General features: G+C 35.3%; 1 protein-coding gene across 2 annotated transcripts; it reads right to left on the bottom strand.

Annotated features, from left to right (window-relative positions):
* Window positions 1–24,547, bottom strand: LOC112707522 (structural maintenance of chromosomes protein 5). Of its 2 annotated transcripts, XM_025759284.3 has the most exons (31): window positions 23,879–24,547; window positions 23,483–23,551; window positions 22,757–22,934; window positions 22,517–22,670; window positions 21,525–21,598; window positions 20,222–20,371; window positions 20,032–20,136; window positions 19,644–19,789; window positions 18,492–18,603; window positions 18,133–18,291; window positions 14,252–14,376; window positions 14,019–14,163; window positions 13,868–13,933; window positions 12,264–12,392; window positions 12,093–12,191; window positions 11,813–11,978; window positions 11,568–11,713; window positions 11,360–11,423; window positions 8,259–8,383; window positions 7,982–8,059; window positions 6,587–6,659; window positions 6,325–6,428; window positions 4,738–4,854; window positions 4,588–4,665; window positions 2,156–2,255; window positions 2,018–2,072; window positions 1,215–1,263; window positions 1,044–1,131; window positions 880–952; window positions 356–459; window positions 1–265 (listed from the first exon to the last, which is right to left on the bottom strand). In XM_025759284.3, the coding sequence occupies exons 2-31, from the start codon at window positions 23,521–23,523 to the stop codon at window positions 204–206; spliced, it is 3,165 nt and encodes a 1,054-aa protein (XP_025615069.1). In that variant the 5' UTR covers window positions 23,524–23,551; window positions 23,879–24,547; the 3' UTR covers window positions 1–203. The 2 variants fall into 2 exon arrangements, with proteins under 2 accessions (XP_025615069.1, XP_072057420.1); XM_072201319.1 differs by lacking the exon at window positions 23,879–24,547 and having other exon boundaries at window positions 23,483–23,695.
* Between the last annotated feature and the right edge of the window lie 60 nt (window positions 24,548–24,607).

The following is a 24,607-nucleotide window of genomic DNA, read 5'->3' as shown; positions in this document are numbered from 1 at the left end:
TGATGGGAATAAATACGTTATCATAATGGCATAAGGATTAAGTGTTCACAATAGCGGTTACATTACAACTTAACCAAAAAAATGGACCATTCAAATGCAGTGTATTTAGTTACTGCGCAAAATATATACGGAAGTTAAAAACAAAGCACATTCCAAAAAAGCTCACATAGACCTGCTTGGTGAATATACCATTGAGTTTTACTTCAACAATGGGTTTCCCCCAAGAGACCGGTGACAATACTCCATCTTTCACCTTCCTCCCATACTAAAATAAAATCAAATAAAAAGATAACGAGCTGTGAGCCAAATAATAATAATAATAATAATAATAATAATCCAATGGTCGAGAGGTTACGCTTTGAGGGTTGGGGAATCCAAGGGCCATTAAACACGTTCAATATAGTGCATGCTTCACTATATTGCAGGTCTGGTAGCAATTTGGGGGTAAGCAAGAAACACCTACATAACATTTAATGAAAGAAATTATTTAAAATTCTGCAAAGATAAACCATAATTTCCCAATATCAGTGTTATGAACTATGGGTATATTTGCAAAATTTTGTCCTTTTTTCCTATTATATGTTATAGGTATTGAAGTATGAACCAATCATCATGTGCATACTGGTCAAACTCTCTGCTACTAGTCAATTCCAGGTGACTTGCAATATTGCTAATGTTAGTATTACTTTGAAAAATACCACACTTGTTGAAGTACAGCATCAGCATCTAAACTACTATGATCATATCTGATACAGCTAGATATTACTAATCTCAAGGAATCTTTGAAAGACAAACTGATCCGACATATGTATATATCGTAAAAGCTAAATGAGTGAAAGGAACTTAGATCAAGTATAGTATAGATCAGTTAGTACTCACTGTGGTGTATTGGGCTTGCTTGCAGCTCTGACCAGTTGCTGGAACATCTTTCTTTCGTTTATTGGGTCCATGCCTGATAAAAATAAATAAAGTAAAACTGTCAATGAAGGTCTCTAGAGCATTGTAAAAGATCAATCCATAAAGAATTAACTTCAGTCACTAACCCTGGTTGATTTCATCAACAACTCTAAATGGGACATTAGTAAGATCTTGAAGGGAAAGAAGATATACGATAGTTGAAACTGACCGCTCCTATTATCAGTTTAAGGAAGAATTCAGAATTCATATAGTAGCACCATGAAAAAAGAAAAAAGAAAAAAATTCCTTCACAATACCCCTCCAGATTGATGATGAGCACTAAGAACTTCAAGTTTTCCATTTTGTCTGTCAATAATGGAGATAAGACATACTGAGAGGTGGGAAAAACAAAGAAAAATAGCTAGGATGCAATGGAGTTTGACAACATAAACAAATTAAGTTGCATGAGTGGTACATATGCCTACAACAGATGAAATACATATTATATTTTGAGAAATGAGAGAGTCGATAGGAGTCAGTTCTGAATCTGACATATTGAACAAAATGAACCAAGTGTACAAACATGTATTTATACAGCACCTTAAATATCTGCAGCAAGCTAGTCTAGGGAGTAGTTTATGAAACCGAAATCATTAGTTACAACTTACTACATCAGGCACCAGCTGTGGCAGTTCACCTAGCTAGCACACATCTCAACTAACTTACGCTAGCTTAGCTTACTCTATCAAAGAGAAGAGTGAACAACTTCATGAATTTCATTTGCTTCAACTACATAGCATAAGCTGGTTTGTATGCAACTATGCATATGCATATACTAAACAAAATTCATCATAAAAAATAAACATAAATACAGGGGATACTGGAAACTATATGATTCCCCTAAATTCTAACATCCTGTATGTGCCCCAATTACAAATTTCACCATGGTGTAAAATCAATGGTCAAATTAAATTGATAATAATACCCTAGTTATTGTTTTCAGCTACATCTGTGAAAAAAAATCTACACCATACAATCAGGTTTTCAAGTGAAAGCAGATACAGAAAAGAGAATAAAGAGTAAAGGTAGAAATTGGTTTAGATATTCAAACTGTAGTCACCTGAATTTGACTTTAATACAAATTCCATATTGGGCATACTCCTTATCATGCTCATCTAAGAAGAGGTTCAAACATGACATTAGAATAAAAAGACAATGAAACCCAACAATATTAAATTTTAATTAGCAACTTACATACCTAGTGAAACTTCACCAGCAACAGCCATCTCTTGAAAATTACGGCTAAAAGTTTCATTGATCAGTGCCACAAGGTTTCGAAGTGCTGGAAGCCATTTATCCTGCAGAAAAAACTAACATATTGGTGCTTTGCCCATGACAAAATTTTCGAGAGAATCAAAAGCATGAACAAAAGTGGCAAGTTTTCATTCCAGTAAACATGAAAAAGGGTATAGAATCAAACAACATCCAGAGTCCATCCATTAAAACTACTCACTAATATATTCATGAAAAGGGGACATGCCATAGTTTGGTGTAAGAAGGTTGCAATCCAAAGTTAACATTAGATTACATTCTCTAATTCTCCCAAAAAGCTTAATTCAACTCCACATTTAATCACTTCATACAATCAATCAATGGGAGTAGTTGTGGGCTAACAAGCATAAAGTTTCTGTTGTCAATGATCATTATTTAAGCCCACAATTCATTCAAGAGGAAGAGGATAAAAATGTTCCAGAGTAGGAAAAGGATGTAGCTAGGGTTGAGGGGTATATGAGTAAATCTCAAGAAGGTAACACTACGGATGAAGAAATAATAGAGGAAAATCAAATAAGAGGTAAGTTCAAACCTTATGAAGGGGATGGAAATTTAGATTTAATGACGTCACTCAGGTGGCATGGGTTATGGTGATGGGGACTGTATGTGACAATGGACTGACAAGAGTGGAGGTTGACTGAGGAGGTGATGGTGGTTGGAAGAGGAGTTGGCTGGGATCCTCCAGGGAAGAATGGTCTAATAGCAGGTGGTAGACGTGCCCGGGTAAGGCGGTTCTGGGAGTAGGTATATAATAGAGTGATGCTATATAACCAAGTATTTTTAGTAACCAAGTCGACTTAATAGTTCATTGGCACAACAAAAATCACCCACATAAATGTATGTGTGAATTGACGCTCTAAGATAAGACTTGAGGTATATTGGGATATTCATTAAAGTATAATAAGACTTGGTTGTGGACTTGTTTATAAAATTGTTTGTTCATAGCACTTTAGTTGAAGAAAAACACTAATTCTTTATGTATGTTATAACCAATTTATTTAAGAAAAAAATTAACAACACTTAAATCTAATTAAAAAGATCGTTCTCAACTGATAATTATACAATTGATAATGACAATATGATTATTGTCATAATATTTCTTTATCAAAGGCAATTGCACAAACATAATCCAAATAATTCTTTTGAAAAGCTTTTTTAATAAACAAAAGACATTGCAAAAATTTAACAGCAAGTGAAAATATATTTTATTCTTTGATAAGAGTTATAATTGCTTTTATTGGAGAAGGAAACTAATAATTAAAAGAAATCATACAAAGCTCTACTCAATTCCATAAAGAGTTCTTTTGGAAAAGCTTTTTTGTTAAATACAAAAAGAGATTGGAAAAATTTAATGAGAAAAGAAGGAATAATTTTATTCTTTGATAAGAATAACAATTATTCTTTCACTTAATTTGAGAAGAATAGGTAAGATACTACATGAAGATATACAATCTATAATCAATTGCATAAACTTTTAAAAAGTTGTTTAGATTGAAATGCAACAGAAGATTGCAAAAATTTTGACAGAAGAAAGTATAATGTTGTTCTTTTGATAAGAATGATCATGATTCTTTTATTTGAGAAGGAAAACTAAGAAGTTATACGTAAACATAAAAGCTATCGTACAACTCAATTACTCACATTAGCTAGAAGAGAACATGAATGTATAAACCTTTGCTAAACTGTATTATCTTTCACAAATGTTCAAAGTTGTAACTTATAAAATGTGAATACTTTTCTTACAAGTTATAATTATTAACACATTCATGCTTGCTTTTGATTTAAGTCATATTACATTCCAAAGTTTCAATTCTTTAGATAAAAATTTAGCATATTTTAATTTTATAAATTTCACAAGAATTTCAGCTACATATGAAAGCTTTATTTAAACATTTAATTTAGATGCAATAATTTTTAAATAAAACTCATTAAACTATTAAACCAATTAGTATATTATGTAATTTTAATTGAAATAATTATACATCAACACAATCTACAAATACCTTAATAAGATAGACTTTTCATTCATTTTAAAGTATCATTTTTATGGAAAAAAATGGATATTTTAATCTCGTGCATTGCATGGGTTTAGGCCTGGTATACCATGAAGGCACAGAAATATAATTCCAATGATTAGTACCCATAACGTTTTCATAAAATTAGTAAAAAACACTAGAAGAAAGCTTAGCCCTGTAATTATATTCAGGAATACGTTGAGACAATAAAACAAATGCCCATTAAGTCACAAATCTCAATATTGGATTATCTATTTAGGAAGGTCAATTTATAGTTGCAATTATAGATGTGTTCCCAAGTCCCAACATAACAATCAAGCGCCATAAGAAAGATATAACTTACCTCGATTTCCTTTATTTCAGTAGAAGACCTTCCATATTCTTCCTTCTCTGCAGCGATTTTTTCTGCAAGCTCTTCTATCTGAAAATAAGCTGTGACTTCACTTGGCACGTCAACATACTGCAAAGCTAAGTGCAAGAACAGACCAAGTACCTTTTGTCGCCGATACTCATACTCCTCCAATGCATTATTATTAAGTGTAAATATTGCCCGGGCCTCAGAGATTGTTTCTTGAATAGCATTATTTAAATCCTCAATTGTAGTGGGCATCTGCATGAAAAGACCCAAATTCTCTCAGGGTGCCCAATAGGTAGGTAAACAAGAAATTACATAGAAACTACTTCAGTTAGAATAAATCAAAAAATAATATCATGACGGTGAATGTGTACTGCAACTAGCATGCATTTCGTTGTCAGATACAATAAGCTTATGGTTGTGGTATCTAGATAATATGTCCTCCTAATTTTTATATTCTATATCATAATAATACTACTATCTAGATAAGAAGAGCATCCAAAATGAGTGCTAATGTCTAAAAACTGAACAGGCCTATAGAACAGTAACATTACCAGGACACTACATTGTTATTAAAGCACATGGTTGAGCCCAAAGAACCAAAAGAAGAATTTAAGAGCCTGTTGCAGATCATCAAAGACAAAGCTTTAAGATTCAAGATGACCAGGCATGTTTAATGGTGTTGCCACCGGATAGAAAACATGCCAATATGGTCATCGCAAAATGCAAACAGCAGCTTAATGAAAGACAAAAAGCTCAGTCCCCCATTTCTCGGGTTCACCAGGGAGTGTACAAGATTTGTCCAGTGGCACACCGACTTGCCTCAGACATTGTCAAGTACTCTCATTCAATACATATAACTATTGCAATTACTGTAAAAATTTGATCAACTCCCTAAGCCACCTCCAAGTGGTGGATCAAACACACTTTCAGACTCTGTTTCTCCAATTTAAGGTGCAATCTGAGAGTGACCAACATCTATTCAAAACATGAAGGGACAAGTTTAAATTTAGTATCATTACATAAAGTTTAGAAATCCAATATGTTTGATAGAATATCTGAGAATAAATTAGGATATTATAGGATCAGTTACAATACAGCCGTTAAACTAGAATGTAAAGATTCCCTATTTAGGCTATGTAGGTTAAACCCACAAAATTCTTATGTCTTTCCCTCCTCTCACATTCAACCATGTTAGTTATTGGAATTAAGTGAATCTAATTCAAATCCAAAAGCTAGCTTATTTCTAGGAAATCTGGAACTCTAAGTAACACCCCTCTCACCTAAAATTGGAAACTTGTTGCATGAAGTTTGCATGATCGGACATTTGTGGGAGACCTAGTAAGTAGTAACAACCACAGGATAGATTTTGATGCCATAGTAGACTTGAGTGAGCCGAAATTAACACCCAAAAGCTCAGTCAAGAGAAGAGTGGCATGGGACATTAATATTTATTTGCCGCTTCCTTATTTAAGCTTCAATGATTTATTATCTTGTTTGTAGATCAGACTTCCAATAAGGAGATCGCTTCCTTGTTTAGGATATTATTACCAGAATAAATGAGATTCAATTGTCATGCTTTCTGATATATATTCCTTTGATTAGGCAATTTAAGACCGAAATAAGAGTTCAATAACTACAAGTAGCAATGGTTGAAATGCAAAACATCAATTGTATTGTCATATTTGAAAAGTGCACATTGCATTCCTCATCTGTGACACAAACCTCACGAAATTTGTTCTGTAGCTCAGGTGTCAATGGCGCAATTGATTCAGCAAGATTCAAAGAATCCGTCAGCTGCTGTTCACAAGCCTCAGTCTCTTTCTTAACTGGATAAAATACAAAATAACATCAGCTTTGCTGCACAAGCACAAGTGAAAATATGAGAGTGTGTGTGTGTGTGTGTGTGTGTGTGTGTGTGTGCGCGTGTGTGCGCGCGCGCACATATGATTACTAGATAAGAAGAAAAACCATAGTAGCTTCTCACGGTTCTGAAATTGTATAGTTGCTTCAACGGCAGACCTCTCATGCTGCTTTAAATCTGCCTCCAATTTGCGAATCTATAAATTCAAAATGTTAGTATGTTACTATGTGTGTGTGTGCGTGTGTGTGTGTGTGTGTGTGTGTGTGTGTGAGAGAGAGAGAGAGAGAGAGAGAGAGAGAGAAGGGGGGAGGGGGAGAGATAATAAATGTAATGTTGCTTTTGTTGTAGAACAAGAAAAAGACCGTAAGCCTAAACCTAAGGAAATCCACCACAGCAAGGATTACACTCCAACCAAATACAAAAAATGGTGGCATTCATAGCAATTACCACATATTTTGCCACATTAGTCCCTAGTAAAGGAATTTCAATCAAGAAGAATGCTAACAGTGGTTGAAAGAAAGAAAGTACAAGAGCTCTTCCAAACACAAAATATGAAATCTAGGGCACACCTCACACTCCTAATGCTAGACATCTGTATAGTTTGCAGGATATGACATTTGCAAATGGCCTGGTAACAATCATAGGATAGACCCTAATACCATATTAGAATTAAGTTGGCCTAATTCAACACCAAAAATCTGAGCCCATGAGGAGAGTGATTGGAATGTAGCATTCTTATTTGAGTTTCAATGATTTGTTACCTTGTTTATAGGTCAGATTTCTAATGCGGTTGGGGATGATGTTTTACTAAAATTTCTCCTACATATGTTACATATGTATAGTCTGCAAGTCCAAACTAAGCCATCATTGAATAGTAACAGCCAATAACAGCCTAATAACTCTGTACATGTGTTTATTACAAAATCTTTATGCTTGATTGAAAGCTTGAATAAACGATGGCTGTTGTAAGATAGCCCCAACAACCAATGTAAAGCTTGGTCAAAGCTTGATGGTCATACGGACTTTTATGATTCAATGGACTAGCACCAAAGGCTTAGTTATTGCTTTAGATATAATAATTAACCATTAAAATTTAATAATAAATAGCTTTTAAAAAATAGAAAAGAAAAACAACATTAACCGATACCCGCTACTTAAAAAAAATGGAAATCTCAATTCACAGAAGTGGCAACAGGCAAATATGAGACAATGGCAATATGTTAAGCAATTGGCGAGAAGATTTTGATATCAGTAGTAGTTAAGCTTACACCAGAAGTAATAATCTTCAGGCAACAGGCTTTACCTTAATGGTGTTTCACTATTTTAACTTTCTAGTCAATCGTGACACCATAGGAATTGAAAGTGAAAAAATAATAAATTCCAAATGGATTGTGAGTGATTGATTATGTAAAATTTCTATCTTCTCAATAAAAAACATGAAAATCTACTTAATCCATGGCAACAGCCCGTTAAATGTTTTCTAGTGCAATATCAGCATTAAATTTATCAACAGATTACCTTAGCATCAAATTGAATCGAAGACATCCGTTGTTCAATAAAGCTTCTTCTGTAAGCAACACACTCAACGAGAAGTTCCTGCCAAAAAATTGGGGAGCATCAACAGCAAAATAACTTGATATCCAAAATGAAGTCTATCCTCAATGGGAGAAAGACATTAAAATAGAAAACTTAGAATGTGTTGGAATCAACATCATAAATTAATCCCAACTACAAAGAATAATAGAATTTTAACCTACAAATAACATGAAATTTAAAGGAAAAAAATGAATATCACCTTTAATTCCATTGCATTACGGAATCTCAGAATGTGAAGTTTATTTGCCTGATCAACAAGCTTTGCCATCTCGGTATCTCTATCAATGGGTTCCTCCAATGATTTCAGTGCAGCTCTCTTTTTCCCTAAATCCCAAGAAAGGACATTCATTCATTCATTTAAGAATATGAAATAGTGAAACAGCCTTAAGCTTTCATACCACTGGAACCATGTCATTAGAGGTAGAAACCCTTGTACATAATGGAACACAAGCTGACATCAGTGTGATATCATGAGTCTAGAAGAAGACTATGACGAGGAAAGAAAAAGATACAAAAAGTTAAAGATATCCAAAACCCAGTGCCTTTCGAATCTAATTTTTTACTACACCAACCATCACACACACCTAATATAATAGTCACTCACTACTAATCTGTGTGATATCATGTAATTCGGATATAAGATCAAGCATAAATTTAATTCATTTTCATATTTATGTATTTAAGTCATAGTAGTTATATAAATCTCCCTGTTGTGTAGTTAAGACGCATGGAATTCATGCACTCTTTCTTTCCTTCTTCCATACCAACACACTAGTCTGTCGATCCAGGAGGACCCACTTCCGTCCCATCAAAATTCTTTTCAGAAAACCATGTGTCTTTCCGATTGGTGGAACCTCTCCTCCTGGCCTCAATCAACACCATCATCAGTCACCATCTTCAATCACTAACCACAATGCCGGTTACCTCTCATCGAACATAGTCCAACCACAACTGTTTTGTTGTCATCTAGCTTCACATGCACGTTCATAAACCATTTCTTTTTTTGGCAGTTCTCCACACACTGCCCCATCAAGTAGCACAACTGATGATGTCTGACTGCAGCTTCCACCATTTTTATTCCCTCCCTGCTGCCTCTTACCAAAACTGTCCTTTTTTGGTTCATCCAATATTTCATTAAGAAAGAGCAGAATAATACAAGATAGGGGATAAGATAAGAGTTCCTCTTTCCAAGAGAAAAAGACTCCTTTTGTTTCAAACCTCCTTGGTTTTCCCGTCGTCTCCTTCTGGCACAAGTGGAAACTATATTGGGTTATGTTTTCGTCTCCCATTGTAAATCACACCAATGACAATGTTTTTCACTCAGACCATTTTCATGGCTTCTTTTGATATCCAAGTTTTCCTTGCTATTCAGCACATCCAAATGTTGTTCTTGCGAACTCTTTTTGCATGCTTAGGAAATTTCCGCTACATTCAATGCTTTTTTTCAAACATAATCATTACTGGTAGCAGTTTACAGCCTTAATTTCTGTTTTCAAACTGCGCTGGTAGATGCCTGTCTCTTCTTCCTAATCATGTTATACTCCAAGAAACCATCCAAGACGATGGTCATTCCAGCCACCCAGTTGTTAAGATTTATCCAGCATTTTGGCGTTGCCTTGGTAGACTTCAGTGGACGTAACTTTAGACTTTTAAGGGTTAAATTTAACAAGCTAAAAGGTTGGTAAGCTTTAGCTTGTGGGGGAGCGTTCACAAAGTTAACTACAAATCTCAATGTTAAGCTTCTAGCAGATCAAGGGAAACCAATATTTGACCATGAAGATATAGAAGACTGGTTTGGAAACTAAATTATCTCACTCTCACTCATCCTAACATCTCTTTGAACTCACCATGCAAAGATCATCAGGATACTGTGATCCGCATTCTAAAGGGTCTTCTCAATGAGGATAACAATCTCATAGCTATTGTTGGATTTTGTGATGCTGGACAAGGTGTCTGATTGATAGACATTCCAGTTCTAGCTATTGTGTCCTCAATGGTGGCACACTTATTTCTTCGTAAAGTCATGCAGGATGTGGTTGCACAGTCTAGTGGAGAAGAATAATACTTTGCCATATCGATCAACTCAGGTAAGCTTATATGGCTTAAACAGTTTACTCAAGGAACTGCAATTTGAGACAACTAAATGAACGACCTTTTTATCTGGCAACCAGGTGACTTTGCACATCACTTCTAGCCTAGTTTTTCATGAGAAGACCAAAAATATTGAGGTTAACTGTGTCATTTTGCTAGACAAAAGGGAGACATCACCACAAGTTTCATCAATTCAAAGGATCATTTGGCTTATGTCTTGAGCAAAGAAATAAAAGGTCCTAGAATAAGTTATCCATGTAAAAAGCTTGGTGCATATGATCTATATGCTAAAGCTTGAGGGAAAGAATTAAAATATCTATGAATATAAGGTTGTCTTTCGATAGTGGGTGTGTCCACCCAACACATGGCATGGTCCACCATTTTGGTTTACCAACACACAGGTAGACACTAATTCACAAAATTTGGGTACCATCTCAAAGCTAGGATGATGAGACAGACCGTGAGATAGTTTTTCCACTATTGTCCCTAATTAGTTTTCAAAATACCAACTTTATCCCTTTACTCTAAGCCCTATTCTTCCCCCCTCTCTCTTCCTCCTCTGCCTCACCTTTCCAATACCTCCACCCATTTATTCCTCATCTTCCTTACTCCAACTCACCCTCCTAGCTCTGCCTCTGCCTCCTTCAACCCCTCCCATCCTCCCTCTAGTCACCCTCCTACACCTCCTGCATCCCTCTGCATTAGCCACCAATCGCTCTAGTAATGTTGGATCTGCTTGTCTCTGTCCTCTATCAGCGCTCTCTTCCTCTTCCTCTCTCTCACAGCGTACATAAACTACATGGAGCCTTATAGAATTAGAATAGGGGCAGTTACAATCTCTTAGGATCCATTACAATATGGTAGTTAATTGTGTAGATGTTGTAATTATGTATAGATTCACTTTTTAGCCTATATAAACTAGTCTCCATTGTAAGCCAAGACACACAGAATTCTTATTTCTCTCACCATTTCTCATTTTCAACAATTTCATTCACTGAAGATTATGTCTTCCTGCACAATGGATGTTTAAAGAAAAAAGCCTATGATATCTGCACAACCTAGCCTAACATGTCTTACTGGCTTTCAATTTTCAATCAACACAAAAATAAAATAAAATAAAATAAAAAATAAAGGAGAGACAACAAGAAAAAGTCTTCCAACAAAGCAAGCAACCTGATAAAAAAAAATTAGCAGACAACTTCTACTTACCAATACGGTTGTGAATACCTTCACGTTTTTGTTTCTCTAGTTGGAATAATTTATTAATCTCCTCCTAAAAATTTTATAATGAAAAAATAATTATTTTCAAAAATATATAAAAACTTCAATCAGTCAAACTGTGTCCAAAGAACAAACAGTTCCAGCTTAGAGAGAAACCAATACATTGCAATTGAATTATAAATTGTCCATGGCCTACCATCTTTCTACGAAGATCAGCATATTCATTAATTAAGGCCTTTTGCTTATCTCGAGATCTTTTAGCATCTTCCTCCAAGGTAGCAATAATTCCTTCAAGATCCTTTTCCTGGGATTCCAGCTTCTCAATTTCTCCCGCATTTGAACCTAGTAGTACAACGGAAGGGAAAGGAGAGGACAATAAAAGACCAGTATTAAAATTAACCAACATCATTCACCTGTTTAACAAGTTTCAAAGTGGCATACTATTCACTATAAACTTCGGATCTCCCACTTGTTCGACCATGGCTGAGATATGACCCCCATATCTAGACTTAGACCACCGGTAGTGATTTTCCGGTGTCCACAAATTTATAATTCCCAATTTTGGAACCTCGTCAGCCCTCTTATCAGTATCTCTGGATCCAATATACTGAAATAGAATAATTGGAAGACAAAGTGCAAATTATACAACATTAGCTTAAAGCATTTTAAAAAGTCTATAAATTTGAAGTACTAATTTATGAAGGAAGCACAGGAGGCATACAGAATGATCCAAATTAAACTGGCGAATCAAAACCTCCTTGACAGCACTAGGAGCATCAAAAACTTGGTCCAGCCGGGAGTGAATGCCAAGGGCATGCATCTGGTTAAAATAATCGTAAAACTTCAGGTAGCTAGAATGGGGAGTGCAACAAAAATTAACCACCAAACTTACATCTTCAGTAATTCTGAAAGTCTCTCTTTGTTGGTCAACTTCACCAGTATAATTTAAAACTGGAACATCAAAGAACTTTAGGTGCTGCACCAAGAGGTCCCGATCACGAGGATCTTGTGTTATGAAAGACTGGATTTGAACACAGAGAAACAGGCATTATAAGCGCCTACATGATTCATATACCATGCCTCCAAAAGAAAGGTGAGCAAAAATGCAGCACTTATAGCAATCAAAATTTATCAGAAATCTTATCTTTAGAACTTGATAGATATAAGGGGCAAAAAATGTGAAATTACAGAGAAAGATCTGCACAAATAACAGAGAAGCTAAAGAAAATTATAGCAATAATGCTATGTAAACAACTCATTTTGACAATTATACAAGACAACTACACAATAGGACCAAAGTTGTATGTATAAATACACATTACATATGCCCCTCTGCTTTTTTGTAGTTTCTTGTATAGTTGTTGTTCCAATTGTTTATATAGCATTATTGAAATTTCAATAACCCACTTTCAGCTGCACATCACTGGTCAATAGCTGTACTTTCAAACTTCCCCTCAAGCATGAGTGCTACCTTTTCATGGTAAATAACACCAAAAGCACCCATCATTTCATCCACTTGGCTTGAATCTAAAGGTTTATATCACTCTCAATTCACATAATGGGTCCGTCTATTCCTAAACATAAATTTGGTAACATGATTAAGTGTGCTTGTATCTGAATTAAAAGGAGCTTTACCATAATGGTCTTTGCTGATGCTACCCTTATGGGAATAATGTTCAGATGTTGATGATATAGGTTGCAACTAAGGCATTGATTTCATTAATCTAGGATTTACATTCTTCATCTGGTTGAGTACTTTGTGCTTGTAGATGCCTTGGTTACTTATCTTGAATATGTTACAATGCAAATTTATAAGGCCCTAAGGTTAGCAAGTATGCAATCAATCCTTTGAAGGTGTATTGCTTAATTTTGCCAAGATCCACTCAAGCTTCTCTATACATGCATGGGTATAGTTACTAGTTATAAAAAAAAAATAGTTCTTCTCTGTCAACTGACCATAATTGTTTTAAACATAACTAATTAAAATTTTAAAATGCATAGTTGAAGTAGGACAAAATGAAAAGTATTGGCATTGGCATGCATACAGAGGTAATCACATAGGGAAGGCATTCAGTAACCAATTGGGTGATGTACAAGTGTGTGTGGTTCTTAGCAATGAGGGACATGTTAAAAATCACGATTTTACTACAACAGAAAATAAGAAGCTATTATGCTCCCAAATAAACCATAAAAAGAGAAAATACGAGACAAAACAAAATGGAACAAATCATTCTGCGAGAAGCATCTCTGAAATAAACAAGGCATCCCAAAACACAATATTAACATTTTCCCCACAAACAGGGAAACATAAATTAAGCTCCATCTAGCAATTTCATAATAGCTTACACTTAAGAAACTCAATTTAACAAGTCATCAGAAAATAAATAAGCCTCCTTGACCAAACAACTAGATTTCTATTACATAAATAATTAAATATAACGCGCATTCTTTATAAAAAGAGAATGCAATAGGTTTGCATATAACATCTATGGTTACCTTCCAAATATATTGCGCAGCTTGACCCTCTAGATAAGCAGCATGATCTTGATTTGAGACATTCACCTGTAGTTTCACCCATGCTTAACAGACTAAATAAGAAGTCAAAAAGCAATAGGAGCTGAACAGCATAAATGTTGACCATAGGTACCTCTAATAATACTGGGCCATAAACCCCCTTATTGAAGATTTTACGATGTTCTTGGACCCATTTAAAGGCTTCAAAAATTTTGTCTGTCCCTGCTTCTTGCAATACATGCAAACATTTTGTAATTTTATTGTTCATTTCGCTCAAACTGCAAGATTGAGAGAGAAGGGATACATAAGATTTTCACTAATAACAAATGTGTATGTAGAGCATTTCATATACCTTATGACTTTTACCTTTTTTTACAGTCATTCAAGGATGTCACTTTATGACTTATTTCCCTCTCTAGTAGTGATATGCGAGGCTTCATCACTTGCTTAGCTTCATAATCGATATCAGAGGCTTTAGCTCTTAGTCTTTGCTGGAACAAAAAAAAAATCCACCATGATATAAGAGTCCAAGTACAGACAAATACAGAGACTTACAAAATAATGTCCAAAGAAATTGATTCATGTGATATGATTGCATATCAGTACAGAAATATAAACACAATTACAAGTGAAATAGTTTCTTTCATTTCTTTTTATAAAAGAAGAATACAACTAAGACAGGGAAAAGAATAATTCGAGAAAAGGGAGGACAAGATATCCTCTCAACAAAAGATATAGACAAAAGATTGGCGAAGCATAGCTTTCCAATCTCCCAACATGTTTGAGACATAAAGTACTCTAAAGAGATCATGAGCTTTTAAGAGATCATTAGCGATAATGTCCAGTGAAATAGTATTGCACATACGAAAAACAGTTTCAAACTGAAAACATTGAAAGCTTTAAGATCTGTTGGATTACAAAGTCACAGTATACATCAAGTTTGAATTTCAATATTTAGAGAGCATGTAAAAGCTGCACAATGTATTTACATAGGCTTAAACTAGTGAAAATGCAGTAGTTTGAATGGTCACAGAGCATATAATTACTAGAAAACATGATTATATCATCTTAAGCTGGCAAAACAGCATGCATGATAGCTGTATAGCTCCTGTCATTTCATAACGAAACAAACAGCTAGCTGGTATAGGCTGTTGGAGATAAACTAGCTTACACTGCGGATAATGATAACTGTATGGCTCCTCATATTTAATATCAAACTTACACCTAGCTGGTATAAGCTTTTGGAGTTAAATTAGCCACACACTACTTAAAAGCTAGTTTTGTATTCTAGGAACTAGGTTATGGCTAGCTATTGGAGCAATATTTTTTTTTTGGGATAAAAGAAGAATTTCATTTAGAAAAGTAGAAGGATAATACAAATTGAGAGATAATGGATCCCTTGTGCAAAAACAAAAGCAAAAAACAAAGAATTTATCTATAAACCATAACTTTCCAATCTCTCAACATGTTCGAGCAAGAAAGTCCCTATAAAGATCATGAGCTTTTCACCAACTAGATGCTAGACATCTAATTCTATCCCAAAAAACATGCTTGTCAAAAAATCTGTAATTGAAGGGGTGTGTATTACGCTCCAACCAAATAGTGGAGAAAATTGCACATGGCCACAGAAATTTTGCCTCTTTTCTACTAACAAATCCAACAAACCTAGTCGATAGAAATTGGTTTAGAGATACAGAGCACACCCAATATTCATCAAATATGCTAAACAAATTGTTCCATAGGAAAATAGCTAGTAGGCAATGCAAAAAAAGATACGAATAATGAGTATACAAAACAGCAACACAATTAAATGTCTCCTTGATGTAAAACTTTACTAGAATTCACCTTGATATTTGAGACAATATAGTATTCACCTTGATATTTGAGACAATATAAAGCTGTGTTAAGTACTCAAGTGAAAAAAACAAGAATTTTGCGTGGGGTGGGGGGAAGAAGTTGATTAGTTAGAGAAGAGAGTGTTCAAAAAGCTCATTTGCCTTTTATTTACAGTAGAAGAATGAAAGAAAAGAGAGTTGAAAATGAAAATAAAGTAGGATCAACTAATGTAACAAATAAGATAGCTGGAAAAGATGATGGAGAGGGCATTTGTGAGCGATGAATTCTATTATAAGAGAGAGGATTGAGAGTGTACATAAGAGGAATGAAGGGAACAAATAGGAAAATAAAAGATTTAGGCTTGACAGGACCTTAGGAAGGTGGTAGCCTCTCTAATGCTACCTTCTTCTCTACTTTTCAGTATTTGGGTATTCAATTCATACATGAAGTGTATCACCTTCATATCCTCCAGCTCCTCTGTTTCTCATCCAACTCTGTTCTACTCATTCTTCTGCTCCCTTCTATAATTCTATTCTTATAACCTCTCATCTTACTCTATTGGCAGTTTTGGTCCAAATTTTCGTGGTCCATCTTACTGTGCCATCCATTGTGGAGTATGCCAAAAACTTGTTCAAGGATCATAAGGATATTTGGAGGAAGCATATTTGCTCAAATATGTCGGATGCATGGACTGAGCATAAGCAAAGGTGGATCATTAACTTGGTAATCTCTGCTATAAGAACAAAGTTTATGAAGTCTATTGATGCTGCTAAATTTGTGAAGGTGGGTGAGAAGATATTTGAATTGCTTGATTCCCTTGTGGAGGAGACTAGGGAAGAAAACGTTCAAGTGATAACAGACGATAGTTCCAATTATTTGCTTCCTGGTAAGATGTTGAAGGGAAAAAGAAAGCATCTCTGTTAGACACCTTTTGCTGCCCATTCCTTAGATTTGATGCTTGAAAGCATTGTCAAGATGCCTTTGATGAAGAAAATTGTGAAGAGGGTGATCTTTCTTGTTGTTTTCAACTATTCCCACTCAAGCACCTTGAGTTTGCTGAGACACTTCACAAACAAGAGGGGATTGATCAGACATGTGAATACTAGACTTGCAACCTCTTTTCTTTCATTGGAAAGACTTCACCAAGAGAGGGGGAACCTTAGAAGAATGATTACATCCAACGCGTGAAGACAAAATAAGTTATCTAAGGAGGCTAAAGGGATGGAAGAAACAAAGATTGTTCTAATGATTTCCTTTTGGAAACATGTGCTCTATATGCATATGAAGCGATGGACAAAGCAAAAGAAGCAATCAAGAAGTCCTTCAACAGCAATGAGAGCAAATACAGTGAAGTGTTCAAGATTATTGATTAGAAGTGGGACAGGCAGCTCCATAAACCATTGCATGCATCCGGTCACTTGTTCAACCCGGAACTCTACTACAATAACCCCAACATTGAGTATTGCCTTGAGATCGTAAAAGGTAGATATAGTTGCATAAAGAGATTGGTGCGTGATTCAATAGAGCAAGGAGAGATAGTAAAGTGACTACCAATTTACAAGCAAGATTTAGATCTTTTTGGATCTAACTATGCCATAGAATCAAGGAAGACCTTTGCCCCTAGTGAGAACAACTAAACCACTTCATATTATTCTTAGTTTATAATCTTAGTTTTTCTTTTGTTCTAATTTTAGCTACTTTTCTTACATTGCACTCGTGGAATTGTAGCTCAATGGTGGAGGTCCTATGGACAATGAAATCCAAACCTACAATAGCTAGCCATCAAGACCTTAAGCTAGACATGTAGTGCAACTGGTTGAAAATGTAATTGGAGAGTGTTTGAGCTACAATAAACACCCTCAAAATTTTAATTCATAGGCAATTAGGCAGGATATATATTATTAACACATTGATTAGACTTGATGTCTTAGCTTCATACTAAGAGGAGGAATAAACTTGACAACAAAACAATGCATGACTTGGTTTATATTAAATCCAAGCTCTAAATAGAAGATATAATATTAGGGATGAAATTGACCCTATTTCACTCAATGATATTAGTGAGTGTAGTGAGGGCATGTTGTAGACAAGGAGAAAGATGACAATGATGGACCAAAATATGATTTGGTTTTTGAAGGTGATGGTGATGGTGGTCAGGATTGGAAAAGGTGCATAGGGCATCTGGATTAGGAGAGCCTAGAGCAAATACTAGGCAACAATCTAGGAAAAGAAAAGAACCTTCAAGAGGTGGTGACGAACAAGTGCAACAGGTTCCAAACCTTACAAGACCAAGAGTAAGAAAAGAAGAGAAAAAAATGATTGAAGAGGAAGAACTGTAATTTGAAGATCTTAATGAAACGGAATAAAATGATGAGAATAGATTGTTATTAATATCAAATAATATTTTTTACCAACTCTTCTTGCTGACGAGGTTCAGAAGGACCTAGATTCTCAAGTTCAAGTTCAGAAGCAGCAAGTTCCTCCCTAATTTTTTCAAATTTTTTTTGCCTAGTTTCCTCCTGTCTTCTCAAATCTTCCATATCCTTGTAATTCCTTTGCATCTCCACATCCTATAAATCAATTTAAAGAAAAAAAAAAACCTTGTAATTCACACAAAATTTTATGCTACATGGCACAGGATAAACCCACAAGTACAGCATGGAAAATACTAACTTCTTCCAGTGGCCTTCATTAAAAATAATTGGGTGCAGACAGTCAACAAAGTAGATGGAAGAAAAGAAAGACACAGATTACAAAAGTGAAAAATTACCAGTTGGCTCTCTTTATCCAGAAGTTCCGTCCGCTTCTTGTAGTTCTCCTTTATACGGCTGTCAACCTTTTTCCATTTGGCATCTAGTGCAGTCTGTTCCTCCTTCTGTTTGCTGCAATGAATGATGGATCATAATCCATTATCAGATCTTAACAACAAATGGTAAGGCTATTTGGTCAGACATTCTACATGCAGTCCTTCCCGAACTAAGAGAATATTATTCTTTAAGATGGAGATGAAAGTGTGAAAGCCTATGAACAAGTGACTTGGGAGATTTCTCAACAACAAATCTTTCAAAATACATCAAGAAAAACGCTAAAATATTTAACGTAACCTTTTGATAGTGGTAAATATAGAAACCTTTCATTCAGGTGTAGAATTTTTGGTTTTCTCATTTTTCTCAACAGTAGATGTTATCTAACAATCTTAATAGAAAGGTAGAGTGTCATTCTTGACGCTTGAATGTCTGTTTTAAAAGAATGAACAGGAAGGCCCTTATGTATATTCATACTGGAGCCTAAACAGAATCCAATTGAACCAAATATCCCATTGTTTATTTTATAAAAGGAACCTGTCCTTACTATCAATGATCTTCTTTAACTCCCAAAATTTTCTACCCTGAAACAACCTACAAAGCATCAAAACATCAACAAAGGACAGGAAAAATTATATGATGTAGTCAGGTGCTATAAGAAATTGGGGTTGGGGGGGAATTCCAAGGCTCCCTCTAAAATCAAATATTTTATATGGACAACTGTGCTTAACAAAATTAATGCCAATGACCTGTTGTAGGTTCAAAGGCCACATAAGGCTATCTCCTGTGATGTATGTGTTATGTGTGGGGTGAATTCAGTGTCAAACTTACAGCAAATTTTGTATTCCTAGATGGCTGATTTTTATGGAACAACTACATTTGCCTTCTTCCGGGCCCTCAAATACACTTTTAATGTATTTCATTTCAAATTTAACCAAATTCAATCAAGGTTATCAAGAATCCAGTTATGAAACACAACACCAAGCCCACAGTTAGACTTCATAAAGGATGAGCCAATGCGCTTTCATGAAATACAGTGGAGGCCCACCGACCTCAACCCATCCCAAAATATGCAACCTTCTCATCTAGCAATTAAAAAATAATAAAGATTTTCGTACTTAATAGGATCCTTAAGATCATTTAGTAACTTTGCAGACTCCTCCATTGCCTTTGCCGCATTATTCTCATGTTGCTTAGCTTCCCAATATTGAGCCTTCTTCATGTCATATTCAAGCCAAGGCAATTTCTTTCTCATGGTTTCAGCCTTCATGAAAAGAAAAAGTACAACATATTAAGAAATTATTCAAAAATTGTATTTCAGGAGGACATGAGGATAATTGGCAAGGCAACAGAATCATACTTCGTCTAAAATAAAGTTAGATTAAAAAAGGGAAAAAAATTTAAGGGTATTAGAAAAAGAAGAAAGCATCAAAACCAGTGGCTCAATAACCCCTTAGCAAACCAGATTGTTAATAAAGAAGGTAATCAACCAAACATAGCACAAACCTTGGCAAGAATCTCATCTCTTAGACGGACACGCTCAACATCCTTCTCTAGCTCAGCATTTTGTTTCTTCAACAGATTCAAGGTACCTAAATGCCCCTCCATAGACTGGAATAGAATTAGCTAAGTCATTTTGAAGATCACAAAAAAAATTTAGATGATTATTACCATCCTAAGAAAAGGATTAACTTACCACATCAATATTCCTCAATGCATAACTTTTATGAACTAGTGCACGATGTTGCTCGGGAAGTTGTGGATCACCAACAGCCTTTTCAGTTTCTTCCAGGAGCTGCACTGGAGTTAACTTTGCAAACTCACAGACCCTGTCTTGTGGTAAAAACTACAAATTGCATGAGTCCAAAACAAATCAGTCAGGTAAGATAAAAGATTAAAAGGAGAAAAAATTTACACAAAGAGAAAATGTACATTTAAACTTCGAAACCAGATTAACAAAGCTATAAATCCCATATCCGAAAATTAATATACCAAAAGGAATAAAATTACACTATTAAGACAAGGTACCAAGAGAACAGAAAATAATTAAACAAATATATTGGCAGAAACAGAAATATAGGTTTAAAATGAGAGCATCAGCCTTAAGACACCTACACATTTTTCAACATCTCAAACACTCATTGTTTACCCTCAATAGTTGAGCTTGTATGGAAAGGAAGAGTCTGTGGTTGGGTTAGTGGTACATCAAGATCATTGCAAGTGATCCTACTCAAAATTAAATTATTGCTGAAGAACAACTATGAAGTTGGAGGAATATTGATTTGTTCATAGGAAGAAAGAAACAACATAAGGATAAACTTGCTTATCCAAATGTTTGTCACAAAAAACGCAAGAGCTACACTCCACCAAATACTAACAATGGCATACACAGCAACATCGTCACAAATAAAGGGCTTCCTTCCTGTGTTCAAAACTAAGAGTCTAACAGTGTAAACAACGATCCAGAGAGACACAACTAGCACTCACCAAATTTTTCTTACATCATTTTTTTTTATATATATATGAGTGAGAGAGAGAGAGAGAGAGAATACAAGCAGCTATATATGGACACAAGGTCCCACAAAAAACAGAATTTAACAGCGCTATTGAGTATCATATTACTATATTCCTTACCACTAGCCCTTAAATTGATAAATATTTTGGCTAGATGAAATAGGTGAATTTACAGAAGTAGATGGCATCCTCATCCCTAAAAAAGAGGGGAAAATAAAAGAAGGATGGGACAAAAACACAGGTCATAGAGCTTCTAAAATACTTATGCTTCTACCCATACAAGATTATTTAAGAACCAAAACATTTCAATATGCCACATCTTTAGGAATAGATCCCAATTAAATCCATGGGAACATCCTCCAAAACACACAAAATCTAGAGTGAAGCCAAGTAGATAACCCAATAAAATGTCACATAATATAAGCAAAAAGTAAGAAAAAGGAAATCTAGCAATGAAATGACTTAGTTACAGGTCATCTGCTTACTTGAGTCAAGTTACTGACTTGGATGTTAAACCTTTTAACAGTTTCAGCTACATTACTTTTGGGAACTATATTCCCTGAAATGAACACAATGAAAGATCAGAGAGTTAGTTATCATATTGAGTTATCATATTGTTTAAGCATCCCATAAAAATTGAGATGCACTAACTGCAGTGACAATCCAAAATTTAAATTCTTGCAAAGAGGATTGTGGGAGAATAATTAATCTGAAATGCATAACAATTTATAAGAAAATGAAAGTGCTGATGAAGATGATGCTACTTTAAGATGAAATTCTGCACCTTCAGACCAGCGTACAAATTGAAAATAATGGACTGTAGTCACTGTACTCAGTATCTAATAACGAGCATAAACATACTGTCAAATTCAAATTTGAAATTAAACAAACGTAATTCCATAGAATTGATTTTGATCAAAAGTAAATTTGATATTATGTTTGGATGATAAAGGTCAAAAAATCACTTCATCAAGAATTACAAAAATTTTAAAGAAAAAGGGTGAGTGAAACAAAAAGGACAAAAATGTCAAGACTTGGTTTTTATACAATGCAGTTGCATTAAAATGTGGCTTCAAGTCAAACCAGGTTTGAGAGCAAAAAAACTAGAACAAAAAAAGACTAATGGGTAATTTGCCAACTTGACAAAGCCTTATCCCGTTAGGTATAGTCCACTAAATGTATTAAACAAAGACAATGTGCTCTACTGAATGAGTAATTTGCCAAACAAGAAAATCTTCCTTTTGAGGTGGTTTAGGGCTCTATATTGTGATTATCATATTTGAATGACAAAACAAACACGACACATATTTTGTCTTTAGATATCATGCTCAACCAAATTTTAAAACATTTAAGATAGCGGTCAACAACAACCTCAATCAACTGGTCTTAAATGAGTCAAATCATAATGATTAATGTCAAAAAAAAAAGAGTACCATCTAGTTAAAAATAAGAGTATCGAAAGTGTTGAGGTTCTTACCATTTAACAACCACTCAGACTTGTTGTTAGTATTTATTTTGCGAGTAATGGCAATACACTCATCTTTGTTATTCCCTCTCAATGTAATCTTAATGGATCCAGACTCCTCTCCCCGCTTCACATATGCCCCGACACTAGTTGCTCGCCCAAGCAACTGCAAGAAATAAAGATTTCATATAAAATGGTTTAAAGATAGAAATTTTGAGAAACCTATTCGAATGCAGAAAAGGACAAACCAACCTGAGGCTCTCCACAAAGGCCAAGTGCAATAGCACACACGAGAGAACTTTTTCCAGAACCATTGGGTCCAACTACAAGATTCAATCGAGGCCCAGGTTTGCATTTCACGTGATCAAAGGTCATAAACTTAGAAAGCTCAATCTCAAGAATGTTTCCGGGCATATAATCATCATCTCCTCTGAAACAAAATTTGAACCATCAGCTCCCTGATCACAACATTCATAACAAGTTGTACTACATTGATTTAAATGTATATAAGAAATATATCAAACGATTTTAGCTTAATGTGAAATTTTATAGCACATGATCAGCTTTGGACGGAAGATTTGAAGGTGGAGTTTCTTATTTCTAAATTGAGGAATAAAATAAAAATGTTTGCAAAACCAAATAAGCTTTGATTCAAGGTCATGCAACGTAATACTTCTATGTTGTTAGTTTTCACTCCTCTCATTTGAAAATTTCTAAAATATTTCCCTAAACAAAAATTTTTTAAAAAATAAAAAAAAAGGCACCCCAAACGGTTAACACTTTCAAAGTTCCCAACTTTAACAATCCCACATTGTTTACTTAACACACCAACGGATTAATGACAAAGCTTACAACAAACACCACATTCCACAGCCCTAACTCCTACAAAGAGGAGTTTCCGAGGAAGCAAGCTAAAAGGGGCGTCACGAAAATCGTTGGATTAAGTAATGCGACGAACCTCGAAAGGAATATACAAACCTAACAATTTTATGGCGCTTGGGTGGAGGTGGGTCAGCCATTGCACGAAATAAAAACTTGGATCTTTCTCTTTGCACCATAGCACCATCAACAAAAAAAAGAAAAAAAATCAGCAACCAGAATCAATAAATCAAAATCAGGAAAATCAGCATAAAGAATCATAGCATAAACAACTCAGAATAAAATAAATTCCAGCATAATGCAGGAAAACATTGCACCATAGCACCATCAACAACTCAGAATCAGAAAAATTCCAGCATAAACAATGTAGTGAAGCATTGCACCATAGCACCATCAACAATTCAGAATAAGAAAAATCAGCAACCAGCAACTCAGAAATCAGAATAAATAAAATTAACAAAATAACCAAAAATAAACTGAGGCAGCAGTGCTTGCCAGCGGCGAGGGAGGAAGGAATGTGCCGAGGAGAAAAGTTCGCCGATTGGATGGTGGCTGGGTTCCAAGAAGGGTTTAGGACGTTAGGGTTGGGTTTGTCGCAGTGAGAGAGAGAGAGAGAGAGAGAGAGAGAGAGAGAGAGAGACGGGCGGGTGGGGTAACGGAGAGCTTGAAGACAGTGATGATGTGTGCAGAGTTCGCGACGACGAGAAGACGGCCGAGCAGGAGCAGTTCCCGACAACAAGAGAAGATCTCCGAGCAAAGGTTTCACGGCGAGGAGAAGCGGGTGAGTGGCAGAGACGTTCGACGGCGAGACGACACCCTCTATTTGTCACGATGCCGGCGGCGACGGTACCCCCGTCCGAGGAGAGGAGTTCGGCGATGGTGGGGGCTGCTGCCTTCGGCGATGGTAGGGGCTGGGTAATGAGTTTTGAACTTTTGATGATGATGACTCGAAACAGAGATATTCAAAACCCTAAGGTTGATTTGGGAATTGGGGATTATCTGAACAAAGAAAGAAGGAGGAGAGTTAGAGTGAGGGAGAAGGTATGAGTGACTGAGTGTGACAGACTGAAACCACGTTTGGCGCCAAATTGACGGATTTTTCGGGGATTGGGCACGTATGGCCTGGCGCATAGGTGTTTAACTGTTTAATTTGATTAAAAACATGAATATTACAAAAAATTTGGATTATATATATAAATAAATGAATAAACTATCCAAATAAAA

Source organism: Arachis hypogaea, chromosome 8, assembly GCF_003086295.3.
Source record: "Arachis hypogaea cultivar Tifrunner chromosome 8, arahy.Tifrunner.gnm2.J5K5, whole genome shotgun sequence".
Classification (NCBI taxonomy): Eukaryota; Viridiplantae; Streptophyta; class Magnoliopsida; order Fabales; family Fabaceae; genus Arachis; species Arachis hypogaea.
This window is presented reverse-complemented; position numbering and strand designations above follow the sequence as displayed.

Excerpts from the sequence above, each read along its gene's own strand:
- LOC112707522 (XM_072201319.1), bottom strand. The coding sequence starts at position 23,562 with ATGGTGCAAAGAGAAAGATCCAAGTTTTTATTTCGTGCAATGGCTGAC. Across the intron at positions 12,393-13,867 it reads CTGCGCAATATATTTGGAAG|TCTTTCATAACACAAGATCC; the intron begins GTAACCATAGAT and ends GTTCAAATCCAG. Across the intron at positions 1,264-2,017 it reads TGTATTAAAGTCAAATTCAG|ACAAAATGGAAAACTTGAAG; the intron begins GTGACTACAGTT and ends CATTATTGACAG.